At 37.3% G+C, this 23,026-nt stretch overlaps 1 protein-coding gene across 1 annotated transcript; it reads right to left on the reverse strand.

The window, feature by feature from the left end:
• Nucleotides 1-1,863: 1,863 nt before the first annotated feature.
• vtnb (vitronectin b) lies at nt 1,864-19,794 on the reverse strand. The gene is made up of 9 exons (XM_051093907.1): nt 19,628-19,794; nt 19,414-19,533; nt 15,389-15,607; nt 15,160-15,299; nt 9,880-10,036; nt 4,249-4,398; nt 3,941-4,169; nt 3,702-3,859; nt 1,864-2,258 (listed from the first exon to the last, which is right to left on the reverse strand). Exons 1-9 carry the CDS (start codon nt 19,680-19,682, stop codon nt 2,137-2,139), a joined length of 1,350 nt encoding a protein of 449 aa, XP_050949864.1. The 5' UTR covers nt 19,683-19,794; the 3' UTR covers nt 1,864-2,136.
• Between the last annotated feature and the right edge of the window lie 3,232 nt (nt 19,795-23,026).

Below are 23,026 nucleotides of genomic sequence, written 5' to 3' on the forward strand. Positions count from 1 at the left end.
GCTAACTGAATAAATATGAATGTAAAGAAAAGCTCACTCAAAAAAGTAGATTCTGTCATTTACACATAGTTGATGTAATAGTTGCCACTGTATTCCATAGTTTGGGAAAAAATACTATAGAAATCAATGGCTATCATCAACAGTTTGGTTACCCACATTTTTTCAAAATGTATTTTTATGTGTGTGTGTGTGTGTACTTGTGTCCCCACAAGGATAGTAAAACCTGAAATTTTTGACATTTGTGGGGACTGGCGTGCTGATTCTTAAATGATTAAAAATAGTAAATGATGTTTATCTGAAAGTGTAAAACATGCAAACATGTTTTCTGTAAGGGGTAGGTTTAGGCTTAGGGTTGGGTTAGGGGATAGACAATATCGTTTTGTCAGTATAACAACTATAGAAGTCTATGGAAAGTCCCCACAGTTCACAAAAACAAACATGTATGTGTGTGTGTGTGTGTGTGTGTGTGTGTTTGTGTTTAACAGAAGAGAAAAATTCTCAGGATGTTAAACAATAAGTGCACTTTGAAGTGTGAAACACAGTAGTTAGCAGGGGTTAACATGTTTAGCCGGTTAGCATGGGCCAGTATCCCCTGCTGGTAAATGCTGAAAGCACATAATTCTGCTACCAAAAGCACTGTCTTAATTGATGACAATTTTAACAGTATCTATATTTCTTGCAATTTTTTCAAACATGCTAGATGTTTAACCAGTTTAACCATTTACTTTTTAAGGGCTTTTAAAATCATTAATAGACTTATTTATTTCCTGTCTGCTAAAATTTTTTACATGTCGCATCTCAAGAAAAGAGCTGGAAGGACTACAAAAGAGAAGAATATTCATTCCAACCTGTACACATTTTGCTGGAGGCAACGGTTGTTTAAATGCAGAAAGCAGATAATTCTGTGGAACTATTGTTATCACTGCAAAAATATCCTGCGATATCCAACACTTCACATGATTTTATTCCTGTCTTAGACAACAGTTGTACAACAGCTTATGATGAACATGTTCAGAAGTGCATGACATTTTCTTTTGCTGTTGGAGTGGTGTTCACATATAGCTCAGCACTCTCACACTCAGTCAGCTCTTAGTGTTGCCCTCCATGAGTGTCACGCTCATTTGTGCCACTAGAGGATGTTATTGTCATCTGGATAGATAGAAGTTGAAGGACATGCAATCAGAGGAACTTCCTCTTCCATATCTTTATAACTAAGCCTACACTTGACCTACCAGCTTGTTTTGAGATACCTAATAGCAGACTGAGAATTTTCATAATTTCTTATAGGATTATGAGAAAATATTTTCCATTAATTTAGCTTGTTCACGGTCTTAGGAAAAATGAATTACACTTCAAGATACTTAAAATGCCTACAGGAGTACATTCGCCTTCTTTGAGGTATGCATCAATCTTTGATTTCTCAAATTCAAGGTTACTTAAAAATTGATTCCTCATTATAAACAGTAATATAATGTAATATCAATAATATACATTTAATGTAATATAAGCAGTTGGCTGATAACAGTTTTTCTGCTTATATTCAGGTATGCATCTCTGTGAAATTAAGTTTCATACATTAGATCATCTGATACATTTTCGAAGTAAATAAATTAATCCATTGTAGACTGAACAACAAATTCTGCATAATAACATAAGGCGAGATCTTTGAATCTTTTTAAAAAATATTTTTAAAAGCTTTTTTTTGCACTTCATACAATATGTTTATTATAAATTGCTGACCAGCATGCTAAACCTGATATTCATCTTGTATTGTACTGCTTTAAGATATGTTTTACAAGTTGTTTAAGATAAGATAAGATGTTTTGAACATAAAACATTACAAATTAAGACAATAACACAATACTGATTGCAGAGTTTATTATTCAGTATTTTCAAACTTGTGAGAAGAATAGTTCATAAGTTCAGTGGAGATCAATGCATCATGTTGAATCATAGTAATAAGGTCTTTAGAAGCTTTATCCTAATGCATGCAAAACTATTGTCTGCATTACTGTAATGTAATACATCTTAGAGAACTATAATAGTGATACTAATGATTAATCCTCACAAATGGTATCTAATTAAGCAATATCATCAAAATCTTCATTATCAATTCAAATATGGAAACCTTGCTTCTTATCTTTTTTCTGACAAGTCCTTTTCTTTACATCCCAACCAATATTTGCCAATGGATCTTGGGTAAGGAGGGTTTACGTAGTCAATCCGTTTGGTCTGCAGGTCCACCCTGTAGTATTTATCTAAAGGTGAAATACCACAATATTAATATGAATGTTAAAAAAAATAAATAAATAAATAAAAAAAAAATACAATATTCAGTAAAAATATTTACCCAAGGCTGCATTTATTTGATCAAAACACATTAAAACAGTAATATTGTCAAATGTTATTGCAATTTAAAATAATAAAAAAATAACTTCAGAAATCAATTTAATATTTTTTTGGAAACTGTGATTAATTTTATTCAGTATTCTTTCATGAATAGAAAGTTAAAAATAGGAAGTTAGAAAATTATAAAATGTCTTTACTGTCAGTTTTGATCAATTTAATGCATCCTTGCTGAATAAAAGAATTAATTTCTTTCTATTTCATACTTTTTTTTTAACAATTTGTCAAATTTATAACCTGCTTTTCATGGTGTAAACGTAAAATTTCCAACCAAATCTGGTCTCATTATTCTAGACTTACCACAGTGAATCAGGAAAAGACAAGAACACAGTTTTGAATTTTTTTTTTAGTAATGTACTTTAAAGGAGAAGTCCACTTCCAGAACAACAATTTACAGATTATGTACTCACCTCCTTGTCATCCAAGATGTTCATGTGTTTCTTTATTCAGTCGTAAAGAAATTATGTTTTTTGAGGAAAAGATTTCAGATTTTTCTCCATATAATGGACTGCTATGGTGCCCCGAGTTTGAACTTCCAAAACGCAGTTTAAATGCAGCTTCAAAGGTCTCTAAATGATCCCAGCTGAGGAAAAAGGGTCTTATAAAAATAATACAATTTATATAATTTTTAATGTCAAACGCTCGTCTTGCTCTTCCCAACCTCTGTTTTTTTCCGGGTGATGACAGTTAAGGTATGTTGAAAAACTCCCATCTCATGTTCTCCCTCAACTTCAAAATCGTCCTATATCGCTGTTTTATCTTTTATGTTAAGGGTGTTTGATCTTCTTTGCAAGACTGGGTCGAAACTTCTGCAGCGATGTAGGATGATTTTGAAATGATTTTTGAAGTTGGGGGAGAAAATACGGTTGGAGTTTTTCAACATATCCTAACTGTCGACCTAGAATACACAGAGTTCAAGGAGAGAAAGACAAGACGAGCGTTTGAGATTAAAAGTATATAAATTGTATTATTTTTATGAAAATAACCAATCGTTTCGCTAGATAAGACCCTTTTTCTTGGCTGGAATCATTTACAACCGCATTTGGGATCGTTTGAAGCCGCATTTAAACTGCATTTTGGAAGTTCAATCTCGGGGCACCATATCAGTCCATTATATGGAGAAAAATCCTGAAATAGTTTCCTCAAAAAACATAATTTCTTTACGACCGAAGAAAGAAAGACACTAACATCTTGGATGACAACGGGGTGAGTACATTATCTGTAAATTGTTGTTCTGAAAGTGGATTTTTCCTTTAAAAAGAGAATGAACAGAACATCATCTTTGTCTGAAGTACCTTTCTTAAAGAAGTAGACATTCTGCACAGGTGTGGCCTTCTCTTGGACAATCTCCACCTCTATGTAGTCGTCCGGATCATAGTTCATGTCAAACAAAGATGGACGTTTTCCACGACCCTTTTTCTGGTTCTTACCACGCTTCTCTGCTCCAAAATACCTAAATAACACACATTTATACATACTTAATTTATACCTTACTGTCAAAAGTCACCTCAACAAACCTCAGTAATTAACAAACCTTTCTTCATAATCCAATCCAAAGTCTTCCCAGAACAGCGAGCGGCTCACTCTGGCTCCTCGACCCCTTGTCTTCTTTCTCCGTCCGGGTCGGCCTCTACCCAGGCTGGTGGCTGGAGATGGTGAGGGACCAGGGCTGACGTACAGCCGGCCCACCATTGCTGCATCTATTGGAGGTTTAATGCCAATCCAGTCTTTGGAAATGAAACGTGGCCCTTTGTGATGCTGAACTGGGTGGACAGGGAATAATTCAGCAAACCAGACATTTATTGAACTCTCTGCTAAAAAAACATATGCACAAAGACTTACTGCCTTGAAAGAGCATAGCAAACAGATTATCCAAGTCACAGTACAGGTTTGTATAGCGTGTGAAGGCAACAGAGGGTGAGGATTTGGTCATGCGGTCACATTCTTCATGGGACGGTTGGTGTTTGAACTCATATTGGTAGTACTGGTCCCCTGTGGGAACAAAGGAAACATTAAATATGGAATAAATCTATTTCATAAGGTGCATAACTATATTTTTTGACCTATAGAGTGCTGCTATAGATGTATTTTTGTAGGCCAACCCTGAAGTTAGTATCATCCCAATTCCATCAACCAAAAAGCCCAATAGGTTTTTTAATTAGCTTTTGGATTAATAAAAAAAAGATGTATAACCAACAAAAGTTTGTTTGTTCGTTATGATGAATGCAAATGAACACTGAATTCTGAAGCCTAAATATAATCGCAAGAAGTAAAAGCTGAACGTAGGCTATAAATAAATTACACCACAGTCATTTGAATTTAGCGTGATCAACATTAATATATCAGCTCTTTCAGACTTTATTTTAAAAACATTTGGTAACACTTTAGTATTCTAGTTGGTTATTAGCATGCCTATTATTAACATATTGGCTGTTTAATTGTACTTATAAAGCACATATTCTACATGACTATATTTTACACCCCTATTCCTACCCAATACCTAAACTTCACAACAACTTTATTAACTATTAATAAGCAGGAAATGAGGAGTTTATTGAGGCAAAATCATAGTTAATGCTTTGTTAATAGCATGAACTGGACCTTAAAAATAAAGTGTGACCAAACATTTTCTCTGAAAGTCTGAGTGACAGTTTGCAAGATTGTGCTCTTATACAGAATGAGGCTTTAAAAGCAAGATAATCTCTGTACTCCTATTTAGTAAAAAGCAGGGTATTACTGATTTTAGTGGACTGAAGTGTTGTGTTAAAAGGGATAGTTCACCCAAAAATGAAAATTACTCACCCTTATGTTGTTTCAAAACCGTAAGACCTTTTTTTAATCTTCTGAACACAAATTAAGATATTTTTGATGATTGGAGAGCTTTTTGACCCTATTTTTGCTTTCTTTACACACAAAAAAGTATTCTCATAGTTTCATAAAATTAAGGATAAACCACTGATATCACATGGACTGTTTTAACAATGTCCTTACTACCTTTCTGGGCCTTGAACGTGGTAGTTGCGTTGCTGTCTATGAAGGGTCAAAAGGCGCTCAGAATTCATAAAAAAACTACTTAATTTGTGTTTTGAGGATGATTGAAGGTCTTCGAAACGACATGAAGGTGAGTTCAGTGTTTTTGTGAACTAATTCTTTAACCACAGACCTTATTTCAGGCATTAAACTAAAAACCCATTCAAAAAAACCTATTAACTTCAGGACAATGAAACCGGAAGTGCTAAAACTTGGGTAACACTTTACTTGGAGACTGACATGACACCTTCATAATCAGTGTTGAGGGTAACGCATTACAAGTAACGCAAGTTACATAATAATATTACTTTTTTCAAGTAACTAGTAAAGTAACGCATTACTTTTGAATTTCTAAGAAAATATATGAGTTACTTTTCAAATAAGTAACGCCAGTTACTTGTTTCCCCATTTATTGATTGACAAGTCTCCTGTTGGGAAATTGGGAGTAAACATTATGTTACTGTATTCTAGACTAAATGTGAACATGCATTAATTCATCTCACTAACAAAAAACAGATTCAGTATAAAAACAGTGAAATGCAAACTCAGAATATGACGCATCTACTGTAGTCTACGTTTTCGCTGTTTTCCCCCTTCATCACACCATAGCTCTTTCCTCCAGCGAAAATGAAGCACATGAATGCATACTTTATAAAACTATCCTGTTGCCATTTTCATTTGAAAATTTAACTTTCAACTGTTTCTAGTGCATGTGGCAAAGAGGTTTGCACACGTCAGCTAAGGAAAGAGGCTTGTACTAGAAATGCAAACAGTAAAATTTTGTATTTGTACAGTAAACAGGTGTGTGTGAGATCAGAAAGACTTGTATTTGGCTTATTCAGCAATCAAATGTTATACCTATCTATACAATACAGTGGAAGATTGCAATAAGTATAGTATACCACCCCTATTAGTCAAACATTTTTTATTTTATTTATCTATTTATTTAAATTTTGTTATTATACCCTCATTGGGGGCTGACCCCCCCTAAAATGAAAATCCTAGAATCGCCCCTGTTGAACATTATAACAATTTGCTTTATTTACCGGCATTATTTATAAATGTAACAATTTTGTGCTTATTTGTGTTTAACCTAAACTACAAGTAGTGTTAATGTAGACGTACATACCGGTAGCCTATCTAAATATGATTTTATAATTTTATGCTATATTGACTTACCTCATTATCCTCCACTATAATGAGCAGCAATAAACTACATTTTGGTATTTTATAATACCTAGTCATACTTCTGTGGATATTTTGGTGAAAGTAACTCAAAAGTAACTTAAAAGTAGTGTAACGCATTACAATTCAGAGTAATACTGTAATGTAACTAGTTACTTTTAAAAGACGGTAACTAGTAATATATAATGTATGACATTTTGGAAGTAACTTGCCCAACACTGTTCATAATCGTGACATGATACATGTCATGAATATGAAGGAGGTTTTTATGCATGTTTATTACTACTGTCGTTAAGTGTCATTTGCTCAGTTATGTCATTTTTAATGCAAAAATGGCATTGTTTGTGATTCCTTTGTTACGACAACTTGACATAAACCAATACATCATAACCTGTCTGTGTCTTCATCATGACAACTTAACATTATCAAGATATCATAACTTTTCATAAATCTGTCATAAACATGACATAGCAGATTCATTATCAAACTTCATAAACTACTTAGCTTTATGGGTCAACATTACATTAAACTATCATGTGGCTGGTTTTGACAGTCATGGGGCCATTATAATTGTGTCATAAATATTTTTCTGACCACATTTTTTCAGTGGTACAAATTGAAGTTACCATTAAAATGTCATTAAGTGCTTATACTCTGTCAAATAATTTTCTAACAGTGTCATTAATATTTTTCTTGACCTCAACTACAGTGGTACAGGTTGAATTTGTCATTAAAATGTCATTAAGTGTTAATACTCTGTCAAATTATTTTATAACAGCATCATGAATATTTTTCATAATGTGTGTATGTGTGTGTATTTTTTTTTTAAGTTTCCTCCAACAGAAGGTCAGATAATGGACAATTTCAAATGTTGTTAAAAAGATTAACTGGTGGTAGAGAAATAAATTCAATCATCCAACAATAATAATAATAATAAATAAATAAAATTTATAAAATTGAATTTTATTGCATTTGGAGAGCGATTCACCCAAAAATTCAAATTAAAACAATACAGTGGTGGGTTAAGTCATGCAGACTTTGATCCATATCACTGCAAAAACAGTTAATTAGCATCCCACACATTTATATTTTCTCAACATGCTTTTTACATCATGAAAAAGTCTACCCAAGACACCACCATAATGGTGTACACCTAACCAGTGGTGCCACTCTATCATGTGAGGAGTACAATTTCCTCTATTACGTCATATGTGACCTTGGACCACAAAACCAGTCATAAGGGTCAATTTTTTTAAATTGAGACTTGTACATAGTCTGAAAGCTGAATAAATAAGCTTTCCATTGATATATGGTTTGTTAGATACAACTATTTGAAAATCTGGAATCTGAGTGTGCAAAAAAATCAAAATATTGAGAAAATCGCCTTAAATTTGTCCAAATGAAGTTCTTAGCAATGCATATCACTAATCAAAAATAAGTTTTTGATATATTTACGGTAGGAAATTTGCTAATATCTTCATGGAACATGATCTTTACCAGGGGCGTTTCTAGGATTTGAAAACATCCAGTGGATGGATGGGAGCTCACGTCATACTCAACTAAGATTTTGTTAGACACAGGTGGGTGAACCTGGATCCTTCTAGAAACTCTGAAAACATCAGATCATGAACTGATCATGTGAGCAAGTCATATTGTGCTTTCGATTTTAGTACATTTGACAGATACTTTGGCAAAGCAATGGCACAAAACAACGTTGTTACACTATGAAAAAATGTAAATAGCGATCACTGCAAATAGGAAACATTTCAAAGTATTAGAACAAAATTACTTTTAACTTTACAAATGTACATTACACAAATCACAAATAAAATAATAAATTTAAACATGTATTTACAGCTGTAACAAATATATATTTGCATGCAAAAATAGGGCCCCATTTGTTTTTGTTTTTTGTTTTTTTTACCAAATTTTTTTTTTTTTTTTTTTTTTTTCTGCTTTAATTTTCTGGATTCCTATTAATAGTTCAATTTAACTGTATTAATAATAAAAAAAAAAAGCATGTCTATTTAATTAAAACAAATTATTAAAATTAATTTATCAAAAGTTAAGTTATGTTTAGGGCCTATGAAATGTTTTATTTTTCCAAATTTGTTTTTGCATGTCTGTTTATTTGAATGCATAAAACAACTTTTATTTATTTCTACAACAGCCTTATGAAATTCTGTGTTGTGTATTTATAAAGGCATAAAATGTTTATCTTTTAATTAATGAAAATTACATTTTATTTTTGGCAAGTAAAGGAGTAGCCTATTATTAAAGTTTAAAAGATGTAAGAAATATTGTGTAAGAAAGTGTTGTAGTACTGTAGGTACCTACATTCTACTAAATGATAGTAATATATTTCTGGCACATCTACAAGCAAAACTGAACTTTTATTTTGACTTTGACCTTTAGATTTCTGAGAGTATATGACCCTGGTTTTACTCAAATGAAACAGTGAAATGCTCACGAAGTACTCTCAGAGCAGTTCTGGATATCTTGTTCATGCCTTTTTTTGGCAGACGCTGAAATCACCGCGAGCGTGATAATATGTGTGTAGACTAATAAAGGAAACATGCTGCACTGTGTGCTGCACCATTCATTCATAAAGAGACACACAGAACATGCAGGATTCATATGATGTTGAAATGTCATTGAATTTGGCCTATAAGTGTTTGCCTTCAGCGGCCCTTGACGAGTCTTAGAATGGGTCTTCTGGAAATACCATCAACCTCTAGCATCTAGACGCCAAGTGTTGCCACATCAGCCGTGATGGTATTGAAAAATAAGTTAAATAAGATCAATTCTTTAATAAGGGTTGTGCTGTATTTTATTTTATTTTTTATTCAATCACTGGAATCCAGTTCTCTTGGACAGTTAATAGACTGATTCTTCTTATCTAGCTTATCTATGCATTTTTATTTCTTCTTTTAATTCATTTCCTTACAACAAAATATTAGTTCACCTTTCATATTTTTCTGTACAAATGTTGTCATATAGTCCAACATATATAGTACATAACATATATAGCTGTCGTATTGTACAACATTGTCTTCGTATTGTCAAGTTGTCATGACAAAGACACTCACAGGTTATGATGCATTAAAAATGACATAACTGAGCGAATGACAGTTGTCATAAACATGCATAAAACCTCCTTCATATTCATGACATGTGTCATGTCATGATTATGAAGGCGTTATGTCAGTCTTATGTACAAAAATACATCATCCTAGTAGCAATCTATTATGACCTTACCTTTAAAAAAATACACTTTTTCCCTCCCGTGATGGCCTGGAGCTGGGATTGCAAATGCAGCATCAATATCATCTGGAATCTTCTCAAAGCCCACGGATATGTCTCTTGGATAATCTTCATCCAAGACATCGCCATCAAAACGCCAGTACTTGTTACCCTGCGATTCAGCATGTAGTGAAATATTAGTAGGACGTTTCAAATATTTTAGTTTTGTCCAAACCAGTTTATTGGTTAGTCATATGTGTGTCTATTGTGATGAATAAACATTGTTTAAAAAAGAAGCATATTATTTTCATTTAGATTAAAATGCATGAAAGGTAATTACATGTTTCTTTTACAATTTTAATGCTTGTTTAAACATGAAATTATTTTTGAAAAAGGTCAAATATATCATGAGCTATTAACACATAATTATCATTATATTTTTGTCACACCACATGTAATTTTACAACCTGAAGTAACCTTGCCTTGTCATAAAAAAGTCCAATTATAGATATTTTTATTGAATTGTTGACCTTGAAACAGTCATGACAGTCTGCAGGGGTCCTGTCTATGACATCACGTCCTGCTTTGTTTTTTTCCCTTGCATATTGGTTGCATTACATAATTGAATTTATACTCCAAATGAATTTTTATGATGGGCACACTCATCATATATGAGGTGTATTCAAGTCATTTTTTTAATTACTAGATCTGGTGCCAGTTGCATAAACTGCTTAGACTAGTCTTAAAAGTTAGTCATCTAATTTTTCATAACTTTGTAAACTACATGAAAAGGTAGATGTAATTTGAACCTGAAAATTAAGACTTATTACCAATTGGTTAACCTTTAGTAAAGCTAGTTTTTTCGACACAGCCTTAATATAATGGCTATGTTTATGCAACTAGGCCCTGGATTTAAAGGGAACATTGTATGGCTTAATATATAACGTGAATGATTTCTCTTACTGAAAAATGTAGTAGAAACCCCATGAAATATTTGTGTTACTTAAAAAATCCACATTGATGTTCCCCATAAAGAATCTAAATGCCCCCTAATATTGCGTGAAACCCACGCTGAAAAACTCCTTCAGTGGCTGCAGCATCATGACAAGCATTGGCTTGTTAACATCGATTGTAGCTCTTTCAGCTCTTTCAGCAGCTGTGGTGTACTAAAAGCTTCAAAGGCATCAGGGCTAAAGTGGAAAGAACACAGATGCGGGTCTTTAGGAAGTTTTATTCATCCACTGGCATCTTCCCATTCTTTTCTCCTCTTCTTATCACTAAGAATGCAGCGAAGACTTACATTGCTTCTCTTGTTGCCCTTTGACTGAAAATTACAAGCTGCATTTTATTTGCGCCCCCCATAGTCCAAAATAAGTATAAAACGATGTGAATTTTTAAAATAGCGTAAATCTTTCATAGGTTTTCTACTACATATTTAATTAAGAGACATCATTTACAATATATTAAGCCATACTATTCTTAAAGGGTTACTCCACCCTAAAATGAAAATTTTGTCATTAATCACTTACCCCTATGTTGTTCCAAACCCGTAAAAGCTTTGTTTGTCTTCAGAACGCAATTTAAGATATTTTGGATGAAAACCGGGAGGATTTTGCTTGTCCCACTGACTGCCAGCTAAATACCACTGTCAAGTACAGAGGATACTATCCAAAATTGCAAAAAAAAAAAAAAAAAAATACTATCCAAAATGACGCTACGGTGATGCGGAGGAGACGATTTGTTGAATATAGTCGTTATTTTTGTTTGCTTTGCATACAAAAAGTATGCTCGTAGCTTCATACAATTATGGTTGAACCACTGATGGCAGATGGACTATTTTGACAACGTCTTTAATATTTTTCTGGGTCTTGACAGTGGTATATACCTGCCAGTCAATAGGACAGTTTCAAACCTCCTGGTTTTCATCCTAAAAATCTTAAATAGTGTTCCGAAAACGAACAAAGCTTTTACGGGTTTGGAATGGCATGGGGGTTAATGACTATAAGATTAATGACAAAATTTACATTTTTTTTATTCCTTTCTGTTATTCACTGCGATGTTGTATCGAGTGTACGACACTAGGGGTCACTCGTGGGAGCCCAAACACCTCTGACAACATCAAGAAAAGGCCAATGAAATTGGGTGTGCAGAATTTGCATAGCTGGCCACGCCCCGGACATCCGGGTATAAATAGGCCAGCATGGTATCTGCTCATTTGTTCTATGCTTCAGAGCTGAATGCAGTGTCTCTCTGTGAGAAGCAGCACCATTCACCTCTTCGTCATTGGATCTATGGCACAAGCAGCGGTCTCTCCCTTCTCAGAAACAGAAAAGTGTTGTGAGAGTTCCCTCACAAGTTCCCTCACAACTGGCGTGGTTGAGATTGTGTGTTAAAAAAAAGGCTTTCCTTTCATGCCATTCTGGTTGTGGCTTACCTCCCCAAACGATCGACACGATCGTTGTGTTCAGTGTTGGGCTATGCTCATGCTGATGCAGCGCTCGTTGATGGTTCATGTTTTGCTTGCGAGAACATGACCGTGGGCGCGCTCTGCACATGAGTCATGTGCTTTTACATGAAGCCGTGGCTCACCTTGACTGCTTCCCATTTCGGTCCTTCTACTTCCGGGTACAAGGCCGCTGCAATGTGTGTTGATGGGGAGCAATAGAAAGCGAAATAAGGTTCCGCCAGGTGAAGATCGGAATTCCGAACCTTCAGGGCTGGATAATAGACATCTGGGAAATGACCGTCACGCTCGTTTCCAGTGCCTGTTTCCCGGAAGTGTACGTAAAAGTTGACGAAATCACAGAAGGCTCTGTTTTCGGCCAGAATGCGATATACTAACTCCTCCTCCTTCACCACCCTTGGTGGGGGTCCAGTAAGGGGGCTTATGTAGGTTCCCCAAGTGGAGAGGGTGATTGCGGTGCACGCCCCACAAAACGCTGCTGCTTGACAAGGCTCCAGTCCAGGGCTTGCACGGTTGGCTTCTCAAACCCCCATTTCCCAGGTCGGTCCAGTTCTTCACGGTGGAAAAAGCAGGCAGAGGCCATCATATATCTTGCCTCAGGCGTGGGTCCGGCTCCAGCCCTGTACCTCCGACAACCCCAACATATTTTTGGCCCAACAGAACCTGGTTCTCTGAGCTTCTGCTCCTATCTTCAATCCCACCCTGGCACATTCCTCTGAGGAACAACCTCCTTTCTCAGGGAAAGGGCACAATCTGGCACCCACACCCAGATCTCTAGAACTTCCATCTATGATTTCTATCCCGCAGTGGTAAGCACCCTTATGCAGGCCAGAGCCCCCTTGACTAGGTGGCTGTACGTCCTGAAAATGCCACTGATGTTCTTCCCAAGAGAAGAACCCACAGAGATGTGGCATCGAATCTGTGCTATCCCTCCTCCAAGGAGGCCTGAATAGGCACCTTTCTGCTTCTACACCCAAGATCCATGTGGCAGCTATATCAGCCAACCATGACTTGGTGGAAGGCAGATCGGGGGAGCACGATTTGTTTCCTTAAAGGTGCCCGGATGTTGAACCCTCCCACTCTGCACCACATCCCCTCTTGAGATCTGTTTGTGGTCCCTCAGGCCTACAGTAAGATCCGTTGAGCCCCTTTAGTCAGTTGGTTTCTGTGCCCTCTCCATGGAGACGGCTTTCCTGACTGTGCATACCTCTGTTAAAGAGCGGGAAATCTTCAAGCCCTCTCCGTCAGCGTTTCGTGCCTGGAATTCGGGCTGGAGAACTCTCATATTGTTCTGAGAACCCGGCCTGAATATGTGCCCTAGGTACCCACCACTCTTATAGAGCATATGTGACCTTGCAAGCTATCCCTTCCCAAGAAGGGGACCCAAACCTGTCTTGTTTTGCCCAGTCCGTACCCTACATATGACACTGAACGTACCCAGAGGTCAGACGTTCTGAACAGCTCTTTGTCTGTTTTGGTGGACAGCAGAAGGAGACTGCTGTCTCCAAAAGAGGATCTCCCACTGGTTTGTGGACACAATTCGAACAGCCTTCCAGGCCAAAGGTCTACCCTGCCCACTGGAAGTCACAGCCAGGGACCAGGGATGCCGCTGCCGCAGCAGCTTGGTAAACAGGGCCTCTCCAACAGACATCTGTAGAGCTGTAGAGCCTACACCTTACACATTCACCGGATTCTCTAATCTGTGAATGGAGCCAGTGTCTTCCAGAGTCCTAAACACAAGCTCTCAGACTCAGGAGACTGGTATGGTGTAAATTTGCTATAGCATTTCCCCCTTAGGGCAATTATGCTTCTTCAGTTCAGTAAGATTCCCCAGGTGAACCCTGAACTACTCCTTCCATCATTCTAGCACATTTCACATAGTCAAGTTTGGCAGAGGAACTTGCTGTTAGAACCTAATACAGGGTAGGTGGCCACATGTGAACTCTTGTATTTGGGTTGGTGCTCCACATGTGTGTATTTTCCAACTATATTCCCTTGAGATGCTTTGTTTCCCCTGAGACAGGCTCTGTCTCCTGGTTCTGAGTTTCGGTAGTCTCTCTTTATGTGGGGCCCACCTCAGAATCCTCCCTATGTAGCACTCCCTTTGTGAGTCCTTAGGTGGATATTCACATGTTACCTCTCCTTTGGGTAGGATATGATCTCTGTCATGGCTTTCTTCCCTTGGGGAGGAACAGCTACTGTCCCAGCGTTCTTGCCAAGATTCTCAGCTGTTTTTCTACTGTTTTTTACTACGAGGAAAGGCTCTGGCTGGTGGGTCTCCAGTGAGAGAGCAGGTCAAATTCTTGGGCATTGGAAGGTCACGAAGTGGTGAGGTACATTTATTCCACACGTTGGCTTGTTGATATCTGCACCCTCGTTCACTCATAACACAGTCCAGCAGTTGTGGTATGTATTAAAGGGACCCCTAGTGTCGTACACTCGACACAACATTCCAGTGAACGACAGAAAGGGAACGTCTAGGAGACATTGTGTCCCTCATGTCACAACTCCGGATTGCTTCTGAGTGGGCTGAAATGCTCTTGACTCCTCAGAACAGAACAAATGAGCAGATGCCACACTGGCTTATTTATACCCGAATGTCCGAGTCGTAGCCAGCTATGTAAATTCTGCATACCCAATTTCACTGACCTTTTCTCAATGTTGTCAGAGGTGTTCGGGCTCCCAGGAGCGACCCCTAGTGTTGTATACTTGACACAATGTCTCTGTCCCTCCATCAGTGAACGAGGGTTACCATACGTAACTGAGACATTCCTTTTATAAATCAGTGTTAAGTCACTGAACCCTTAATATTTAACCTGACATAAACAGACCTTGAATATATATGTTTTTCCCTGGCAGTTGATGCGTGTAAAAGCAGCATCAATGGGACCGGAGATGCCCCACACATCCTTGATGAGTTTAGGATACCCAGGCATGACAGATCTGTCATCTAGCTCAAAGAAATAGTCCCCTGGAACACAATGTAGAAGGCCTTGTGTAATCAGTCTTGACTTAAACTGAGAAAAAGGCATATTGATTGTATTTGGCCTTTAACCTTACCTCTGAACGCATAGATTGAACCATTCTTTAGCTGCATGAAGGCATCAAAGGTGCGGCCGCTACAGGTGACCGCATCTGGATCAGGTGGAACTGTAGAAGACAGAGGAGAGGAACCTGTGGTGGTAAGGGGCAGAGCAGTGGTGGCTGTCACATTTGATACTTCTGTCACAGAGGTGGTCAGATCCTCATCAGGCACATCAAACATGTCACCACGGGAAACTGAGAGAGAAGTTAAAACATTCAATTAGTACACCATTTTCACAATCCTTATTTAAAATGATTTTGTCTTATAAATGTTGCTTTATCTGTTTATATAATATTATGGACTGAATGCAACATAGCCATAATGCAACAGATTGAAGTTAAAAACATGTTAATGATTTAGATGATAATGGATTTGTTTATTACTGACATGCAACTTTTCACTTTACAAGATGATAATTAATGGACTTAAGTCATGTAGATTACTTTTGGATTATTGTGATGTTTTTTATCAGCTGCTTGGATTCTCATTCTGATGGCACCCTTTCACTGCAGAGGATCCACTAGTGAGCAAGTTATGTAATGCTGGATTTTTCCAAATTTGTTTGATGAAGAAACAAACTTATCTACATCCTGGATGGCCTGAAGTTGAGTACATTTTCTGCAAATTTTCATTTTTGGGTGAACTATTCCTTTAAAAGTGAAATGTCTACTTTTGTCACCAAACTGAATTCCAGACACTTTGTACTGTACGTCCTAGTAGGTGGTTTTAACTAAAAGTAACCTAACTTACGTAACCTTTTGTTACTTAACACATTTCCCCACAACAAACAATTTTGCAAGTAATAAAGTTTTATTAGAGGTTAGTGTAGTTGTTTATCAAAAGGGTAGTGTTACTGAAGTGTTACTCAAGCGTTAGATAAGTGATGTGATGTGTGAGGAAAACAAAGAAAATCAAGGTAAATATCACCTGTGAACAGGTATAAACATATAAACAAATGTATTTTTATTTCAAAAGTTTTTTTCTCAATGTGTTTTATTTCGTTTTTTTCTTTTTTTCTTTTTTATGCATATCTATGTGTTTATATTTTATGTTCCATTAAGAAATTGAATTAATTAATTAGATAAGATGGATTAAGCAATCTCTGAGAAAAGCTGCTGAAAGTAGATCGGACCGAGCACCAAAACACACTTGTAGCCAATCAGCAGTAAGGGTAGTCTACACTTATGGTGGGAGAGGTGTCTGTGTTATAGCATGTTTGTAAACTTGGAGGCAGAGCTATCAAGATAGGGGTGCAATCCTACTGGGTAGGGCATGTTTGTTTTGTTGACTTTAACCCTTTAAGACCTGAGGGTAAAATAGGTCATTTTTTACATATTTTGTTTATTTGACTGAAAAATTCTCACAGAATGTGACATTTTCATGTCCAAGTTGTAATTCTTTTCAGAAACAAATGGCTTTCAAAAAATTTTAATTTTTAACCATTAATGTTGTGTGGTGAGTTTTTAAGCCATTTAAATAGACAAAAATAAAATAAAAAAATAAAAAACAGGAATAAATGTTATGATTTTTATTTAGAAAAAAGGAGAGAAATCACGACTGAAAGAATCCAACACTTCGTACTTACAAATTCAACTATATTACATATATACACGTCTTTTTGTGACACTGGGTTGCACCGATTTCATTCAGGAGGCTTTTTTGTTCATACATGCACACATTTACACAAGCATGGATATGCACGATACATTTACACACACACTGACACATTACACCACATGTGACAAAATGTCACTCAGCCTCCTCCCAAGTCTAATCAAAAATCATCCCAGTTGCTTCTTGTGCTGTTTACTCCTCCTTCGCCATGTTTTTGTTTTGTTTCTTTTATTATTTTATGCAATCCAAAACTCTCCATTCAAGTTCTTCCTTCCGGCTCTACTGGAAATCTGCCACAATTTGCTGATGAAGAGCAAGAGATTACTGTAATAAGTATAATTATTTTAATGCAACGTTTGAAGAGTTATAGTAACATGAAGACAGCTTAGTTTGATGCGTCAGTGGTGACACAGGTGGTTTAGAAGGGTTAAATATCAACAAGAGATTGCTTACTCCAGCTTTAATTAATTAATTAATTGGCTTGAAAAGGCCAACTTATGCTAAACATGCTAAAAAAATGCTAATGACGGTAACAAAATGCTAACAATATGCTAATCATGTTAGAAACATGTTAACAACATGTAAATAATGTTAAACATGTTAGAAACATGTTAACGAAATGTTAATCATGCTAGCAAAATGCTAACATTATGTTAATCATAATAAAAACATGCTAGCAAAATGCTAATCATGCTACAAAAATGCTAACAACATGCTAATCATGTTATAAGTTTGCTAACAACATACTAATCATGTTAGAAACATGTTAACAACATGCTAATCATGTACAAAATATGTTAACATGTTATAAGTTTGTTAACAACATGCAAAGAATGTTAAAACAAGTTAGAATCACGACAACTACGTGCTACTCATGCTAGAAAAATGCTAACAACATGCGAATAATGTTAAAACGTTAGCAAAATGTTAATCATGCTACAAACATTCTACAAACATGGTAATTATGTTACATAAATGCTAGCTACATGTTAACCATGCTAACAAAATGCTAATCATGTTAAAAAATGCAAGCTACATGCTGATCATGCTAAAAACATGCTAGCAACATAAGAATAATGGTAAGACATGCCATGATGCTAATCATGCTCAAATGTTAACAACAAGTTTTAAACATGTTAACAACATGATAATTATGCTAAAACATGTTAACAAAACATTAATCATGCTACAAACATGCTGGCAACATGCTAACATGTTAATCATGTTACAAACATTCTATCAACATGTTAATCTTGTTAAAACATGCTAACTACAGGCTAAAAGCTTGTTAATCATGCTTAAACATGTTAGCATGTACATGTTATAACATGTTATAACATGCTATTCATGTTATAAAAATGGTAGCTACATGCTAAAAACATGTTAACAATATGTGAATAATGTTAAAACATGTTAGAAACATGTTAATAACATGTTAATTATGCTAAAACATCCTAGCAAAACATTAATCCTGCTACAAACATGCCAGCAACATGTTAACCATGTTAAAAACATTCTATCAACACGCTAATCTTGTAAAGACATGCTAGCTACAGGCTAAAAACTTGCTCATCATGCTTAAACATGTTAGCAAAACATGCTAATCATGTTAAAAACTTGCTAGCTACATGCTAATCATGTTAAAAACTTGCTAATTATGCTTTTAAAATGCTAGCATTTATCTAATCTAATCTAATCTAATTTATCTAAACTTTCAAATATTAAGCTTTTACAACTGCTGGTAAAGTGAAATCAGGATAAAGTCCACGGGGCCAAAAGTGCCTACACCAAAATTTACACCATTAGATAAGTCAGTGTTGCCATGTAGGGCTATTCCAGCTGCCCAAACAAACACAGCAATGTTTTTAGAGCACCACCTTGTTTACACTTGGAAATCATCCCAGGGTCATTCTTATGTCATACTTATTGTTGTCCCTGTGTAATAAGTTAGAAAAGAAAGTTCCATATATAAATAAAATGTAATAATAATAATAATAATAATAATAATAATAAACTACTAAATTAATAACAAACACTTGAGCTAACAGAACATTCAGTACATTCAAATATAGATAAATATACACCATTGTTCAAAGGTTTGGTGTCAGCAATTTTTTAAAGAAATATTTTTATTTAAAAATGACACATTAAGTTGATTTAAAGAGTCAGTAAAGGCTTGTACAACATTACATTTTTTTATTATTATTTCAAATAAATAAAGTTTTTTTGACTTTCTGTTGAAAGAATCTTGGGGGGAACAGTGCCACAGTTTCCACAAAAAATATCAAGGAGCACAACAATTTTCAACATTGATAGTAATCAGAAATATTTCACAAATGCATCAATAAAAGTTTGACATTTATTACTATTTTAATATACATCTTACCTTTTGTTCGACAAGCGCTGTCAAAATCTGCACAGCAACTTCCATAGTACTTGCACATTCTATCACACTGGCATTTCTTTTTAGGATCAAAGCCACTCTGACAGCGTCCTGTGCATGATTCTTTGGAAAATACAAAAAATGTGCATCTTTTTGAAAGCTCAGTAAGAACAATCCAGCAGTTTAATAATAATGAAAGACCATGTGTGACACTTACCCTCTGCAGCAAAACAAGTCACCAGAATGAGGCACAATAAAATCAGAAATTTCATTTTTAATGGCACATCTGTCAGCAGCGAGTGCCTGAAATGCTGTATGAATAACCAGTGTGAAAGTACGACAGAAAGGACAGCTCAGACATCTGTGCCGATCGATGGCTCCAAAAGTCAACCACCCCCTGTTTGTTTAGTTCGAAAAAAATCAATGATTACTGCAAAATTGTCCTGTTACAACTTGTCCTACATGTTACGATTAATACCTATTAGCTGATTTAAAGTAAGTTTAACAAAGTGTAGCCAAGCAATGTCTGAAATGTATATGGGTAATAGTGAGCATAACTGCAAAAATTGGTTCTGTGTCAGTAGTCTGAACTACTGTTGAGCTGGCAACTATTGATTTCACTGTCTGAGCTTGCTGTGTTTGTGCAGAAATGTCTGTTGCTGAGTCTTTAACAATCTAATGAGACAAATTAGAGATTATTACCATTTAAAACATTTATGCATAAGAGACTTGAGCTATAGTCTCTGTTTGAGGAAGGTCTTCATCCCCACTACTGAAGTATTTGCATCAAATATAAAATACTGTTTAGATACATATGACAAGTGTACTGACCAAGGTGCTGAAATAATTGGAGATAGTAGTATCACAATCATTTCTGTTGTTGGTTTTTTCTTATTTTAATTCTTTATTTTACTGTGCAAGCATTGCAATAATGCACTGATATTCCTCTGATGGTCTATTTTGGGTTTGTTCTAAAACTTTTACTTTTTAATTTAGTAGTGAGAGCATACATTTAGCCTTTGTCACTTAAAGGGGTCATCGGATGCAAAGTTCACTTTTTCGTGTTGTTTGAACATTAATGTGTGTTGTCAGTGTATGTACAAATCTACCCTATCATGATAAAAATCCATGCAGTGGTTTTTAATTAATCTGTAAAAATAATATCCCCTTTTTCAAATTGAGCCATTCTCAGTTGTTTGTTGGTGTGCCGTCACACTGACAGAGGCCGCTCCCACGGTAGTTGATTGACATGAGTGTCTTACCTCAGATCAGCGGTAACAGTCCAGTAACCTCTTTTGTTTCGATGCTGGAGCAAGGATGTAAGATTGTTAGATTGAGCAATTGAGGTGTTGTGTTGCTGGATGTAATAATAAACATAGTGGTCGTCATTTACTCCCGACATCTCAGCAGCTGAAGATGCAGTGGATTACGTTTGTTTGTGAAGGGAATGCAGCTCCCGATCTACATATATCCATCTATGTTCACGTGAATCATCCGTGATCAAGCTTCACTTACAGCAGAAGTGACTATAAGGGTTTTTTTATGAATATTTGCGATCGCCTTTCCTTATAACATGGTAGTTAGGAAGTTTAGCGGCTAAATGCGGCTAAATGAGGCTAAAGTAAACAGGCTCGTCACTCCAAAGAGAGAAGAGAGGGGCGGGGCGAGCAGAGCTCATTTACGTTTAAAGGAACAACCCCTTAGAATGAGATGATTTTTGCAGAGCTCATTTTGACAAGGTATAAAATAAATATATATTTGGGTGATGTAATATTCTGTTCAAATGTCATTAATCACATAATAAGATAACCATTGTCACGAATCTGCTCGGTGTCCTGTTCTCCGCTCACCACCAGATGTCACTCTCACCTCACTTACACACTCTGACTGTTGCACTACACCCCAGACTACATTCCCCATCAGCCATTGCTCTTCTCCCGCGTCCAATCAGAGACCGTATAAAAGCCCCGGTCCTCCCACTTGCAAACCACGGATTGTTCGATTGTATTGTTGTGTTGTTAGCGTTCCCTAGTTTCCAGAGTTCTTAGTCTCCTCGTTCCCGTGTTTGACTTCTCGCCTGGACTATCGTTTACTCTCCCTGGATTATCTGTATTGCTCCCGTTCGCTCCTGTTCGACCCCACGCCTGACTCACGGACTTCTATTGTGCATCGCCCTAATTTACCTGCTTGCTGTTGTCTCGACTGTTGCCTGCTCTACTATGTATCTGTCTCGTCCAAACAATAAAAGCTTGCAAATGGATCCGCTCGCCTCTCGTCTCCTTCATATCGTTACAGAACAATCCGTCACCACAGGATCCAGCAGCTTCACCCCCGGACAATCTTCCGATATGGACACCGACAGAACCCTATACAGAATCAAACAAGGACAGCGTACACTCGATCAACACATCCGTGAGTTTCTAGCCATAGCCAATTATTATTCCACCCTCCCGGACTGCAGTATTATGGAGATTTATTGCGACTGCATTAATGAGCCTCTAAGGGCCAAACTCAGACGCGAGGGTCCGCGCTCATCTCTGGCCGCCTTTTTGAACTTTGCGTTATTGTGTGTGGGCTCGCCGTGTACTGTGGGGGTCGCGAAGGGAGAACGCGACAACGCGGACACGGCAGCCCCGCATCCCGCTCGCAGATTGGTGGTAACGCCAGATCACGACGCCAAAACCAAGTTTTCCGCCTGGATCGCTCGCGAGATGGCGGCCGTGGCGGAGCGCGCCCAAGCTACGATAGCGTCAGCTGAGCCCGTTCACAAAATGGCGGCGACTGCGGTGCCCGTTTGCAAGATGGTGGCGGCGTGCGCTCACAAGATGGCGGCGACGGCGGAGCCCGTACACAAGATGGCGGTGAAAACAGAGCTTCGTCACGTCACAGCTGCCATATCAGAGCTATATAAGGTTGCAGCTGCGTTTCCTGAGTCAAGTCAAGTTTCCAAGTCAAGTCAAGTTGCAGCTGTGTTTCCTGAGTCAAGTCCAGTTTCCGAGTCCAGTCAAGTTGCAGCTGTATTTCCTGAGTCAAGTCAAGTTTCCAAGTCAAGTCAAGTTACGGCTGCTGTTCCAGTGTCAGGTCAAGTTAGAGCTATCGCTCCCATCTCAAGTCAAGGAACAGCCATCTTTCCTAAGCCAAGCACTGTCAAGATGGCTGCCACGCCAGAGCCACTGCACAAGATGGCTGCCACGCCAGAGCCACTGCGCAAGATGGCTGCCACGCCAGAGCCACTGCGCAAGATGGCTGCCACGCCAGAGCCACTGCGCAAGATGGCTGCCACGCCAGAGCCACTGCACAAGATGGCCACTGTCTCCAAGCCACTCCACAAGATGGCCGCCATTCCTGAACCTGTGGTCAGCACCCGGACGCCACCTGTGGTCATGATGGCCCACGTGCTGGACACACCCCTAATGACAGTATGGGCAGCTAAAGTGGCGCTCCTTCATGTCGCGGCGGCTACCCCTGAGTCAAGTCAAGACACAGCTGTCGTTCTCCACGAATCAAGCCTGGTCACAGCTGTTGTTCCTGAGTCAAGCCATGTTGTTCCTGAGTCAAGTCACGTTACAGCTGTTGTTCCCGAGCCAAGCCATGTTGTTCATGAGTCAGGTCCCAT

The sequence above is a fragment of the Labeo rohita genome, chromosome 21 (genome assembly GCF_022985175.1).
Source record: "Labeo rohita strain BAU-BD-2019 chromosome 21, IGBB_LRoh.1.0, whole genome shotgun sequence".
NCBI lineage: Eukaryota > Metazoa > Chordata > Actinopteri > Cypriniformes > Cyprinidae > Labeo > Labeo rohita.

What these genes read in the sequence shown, in the direction of transcription:
- vtnb (XM_051093907.1), bottom strand. Translation starts at nt 19,682, where the DNA reads ATGAAATTTCTGATTTTATTGTGCCTCATTCTGGTGACTTGTTTTGCT. An exon ending in GAAAAACATATATATTCAAG is followed by an intron (nt 10,037 to 15,159) that starts GTCTGTTTATGT and finishes GCTGAATCGCAG; the next exon opens with GGTAACAAGTACTGGCGTTT. An exon ending in TGCTATGCTCTTTCAAGGCA is followed by an intron (nt 4,170 to 4,248) that starts GTAAGTCTTTGT and finishes CTGTCCACCCAG; the next exon opens with TTCAGCATCACAAAGGGCCA.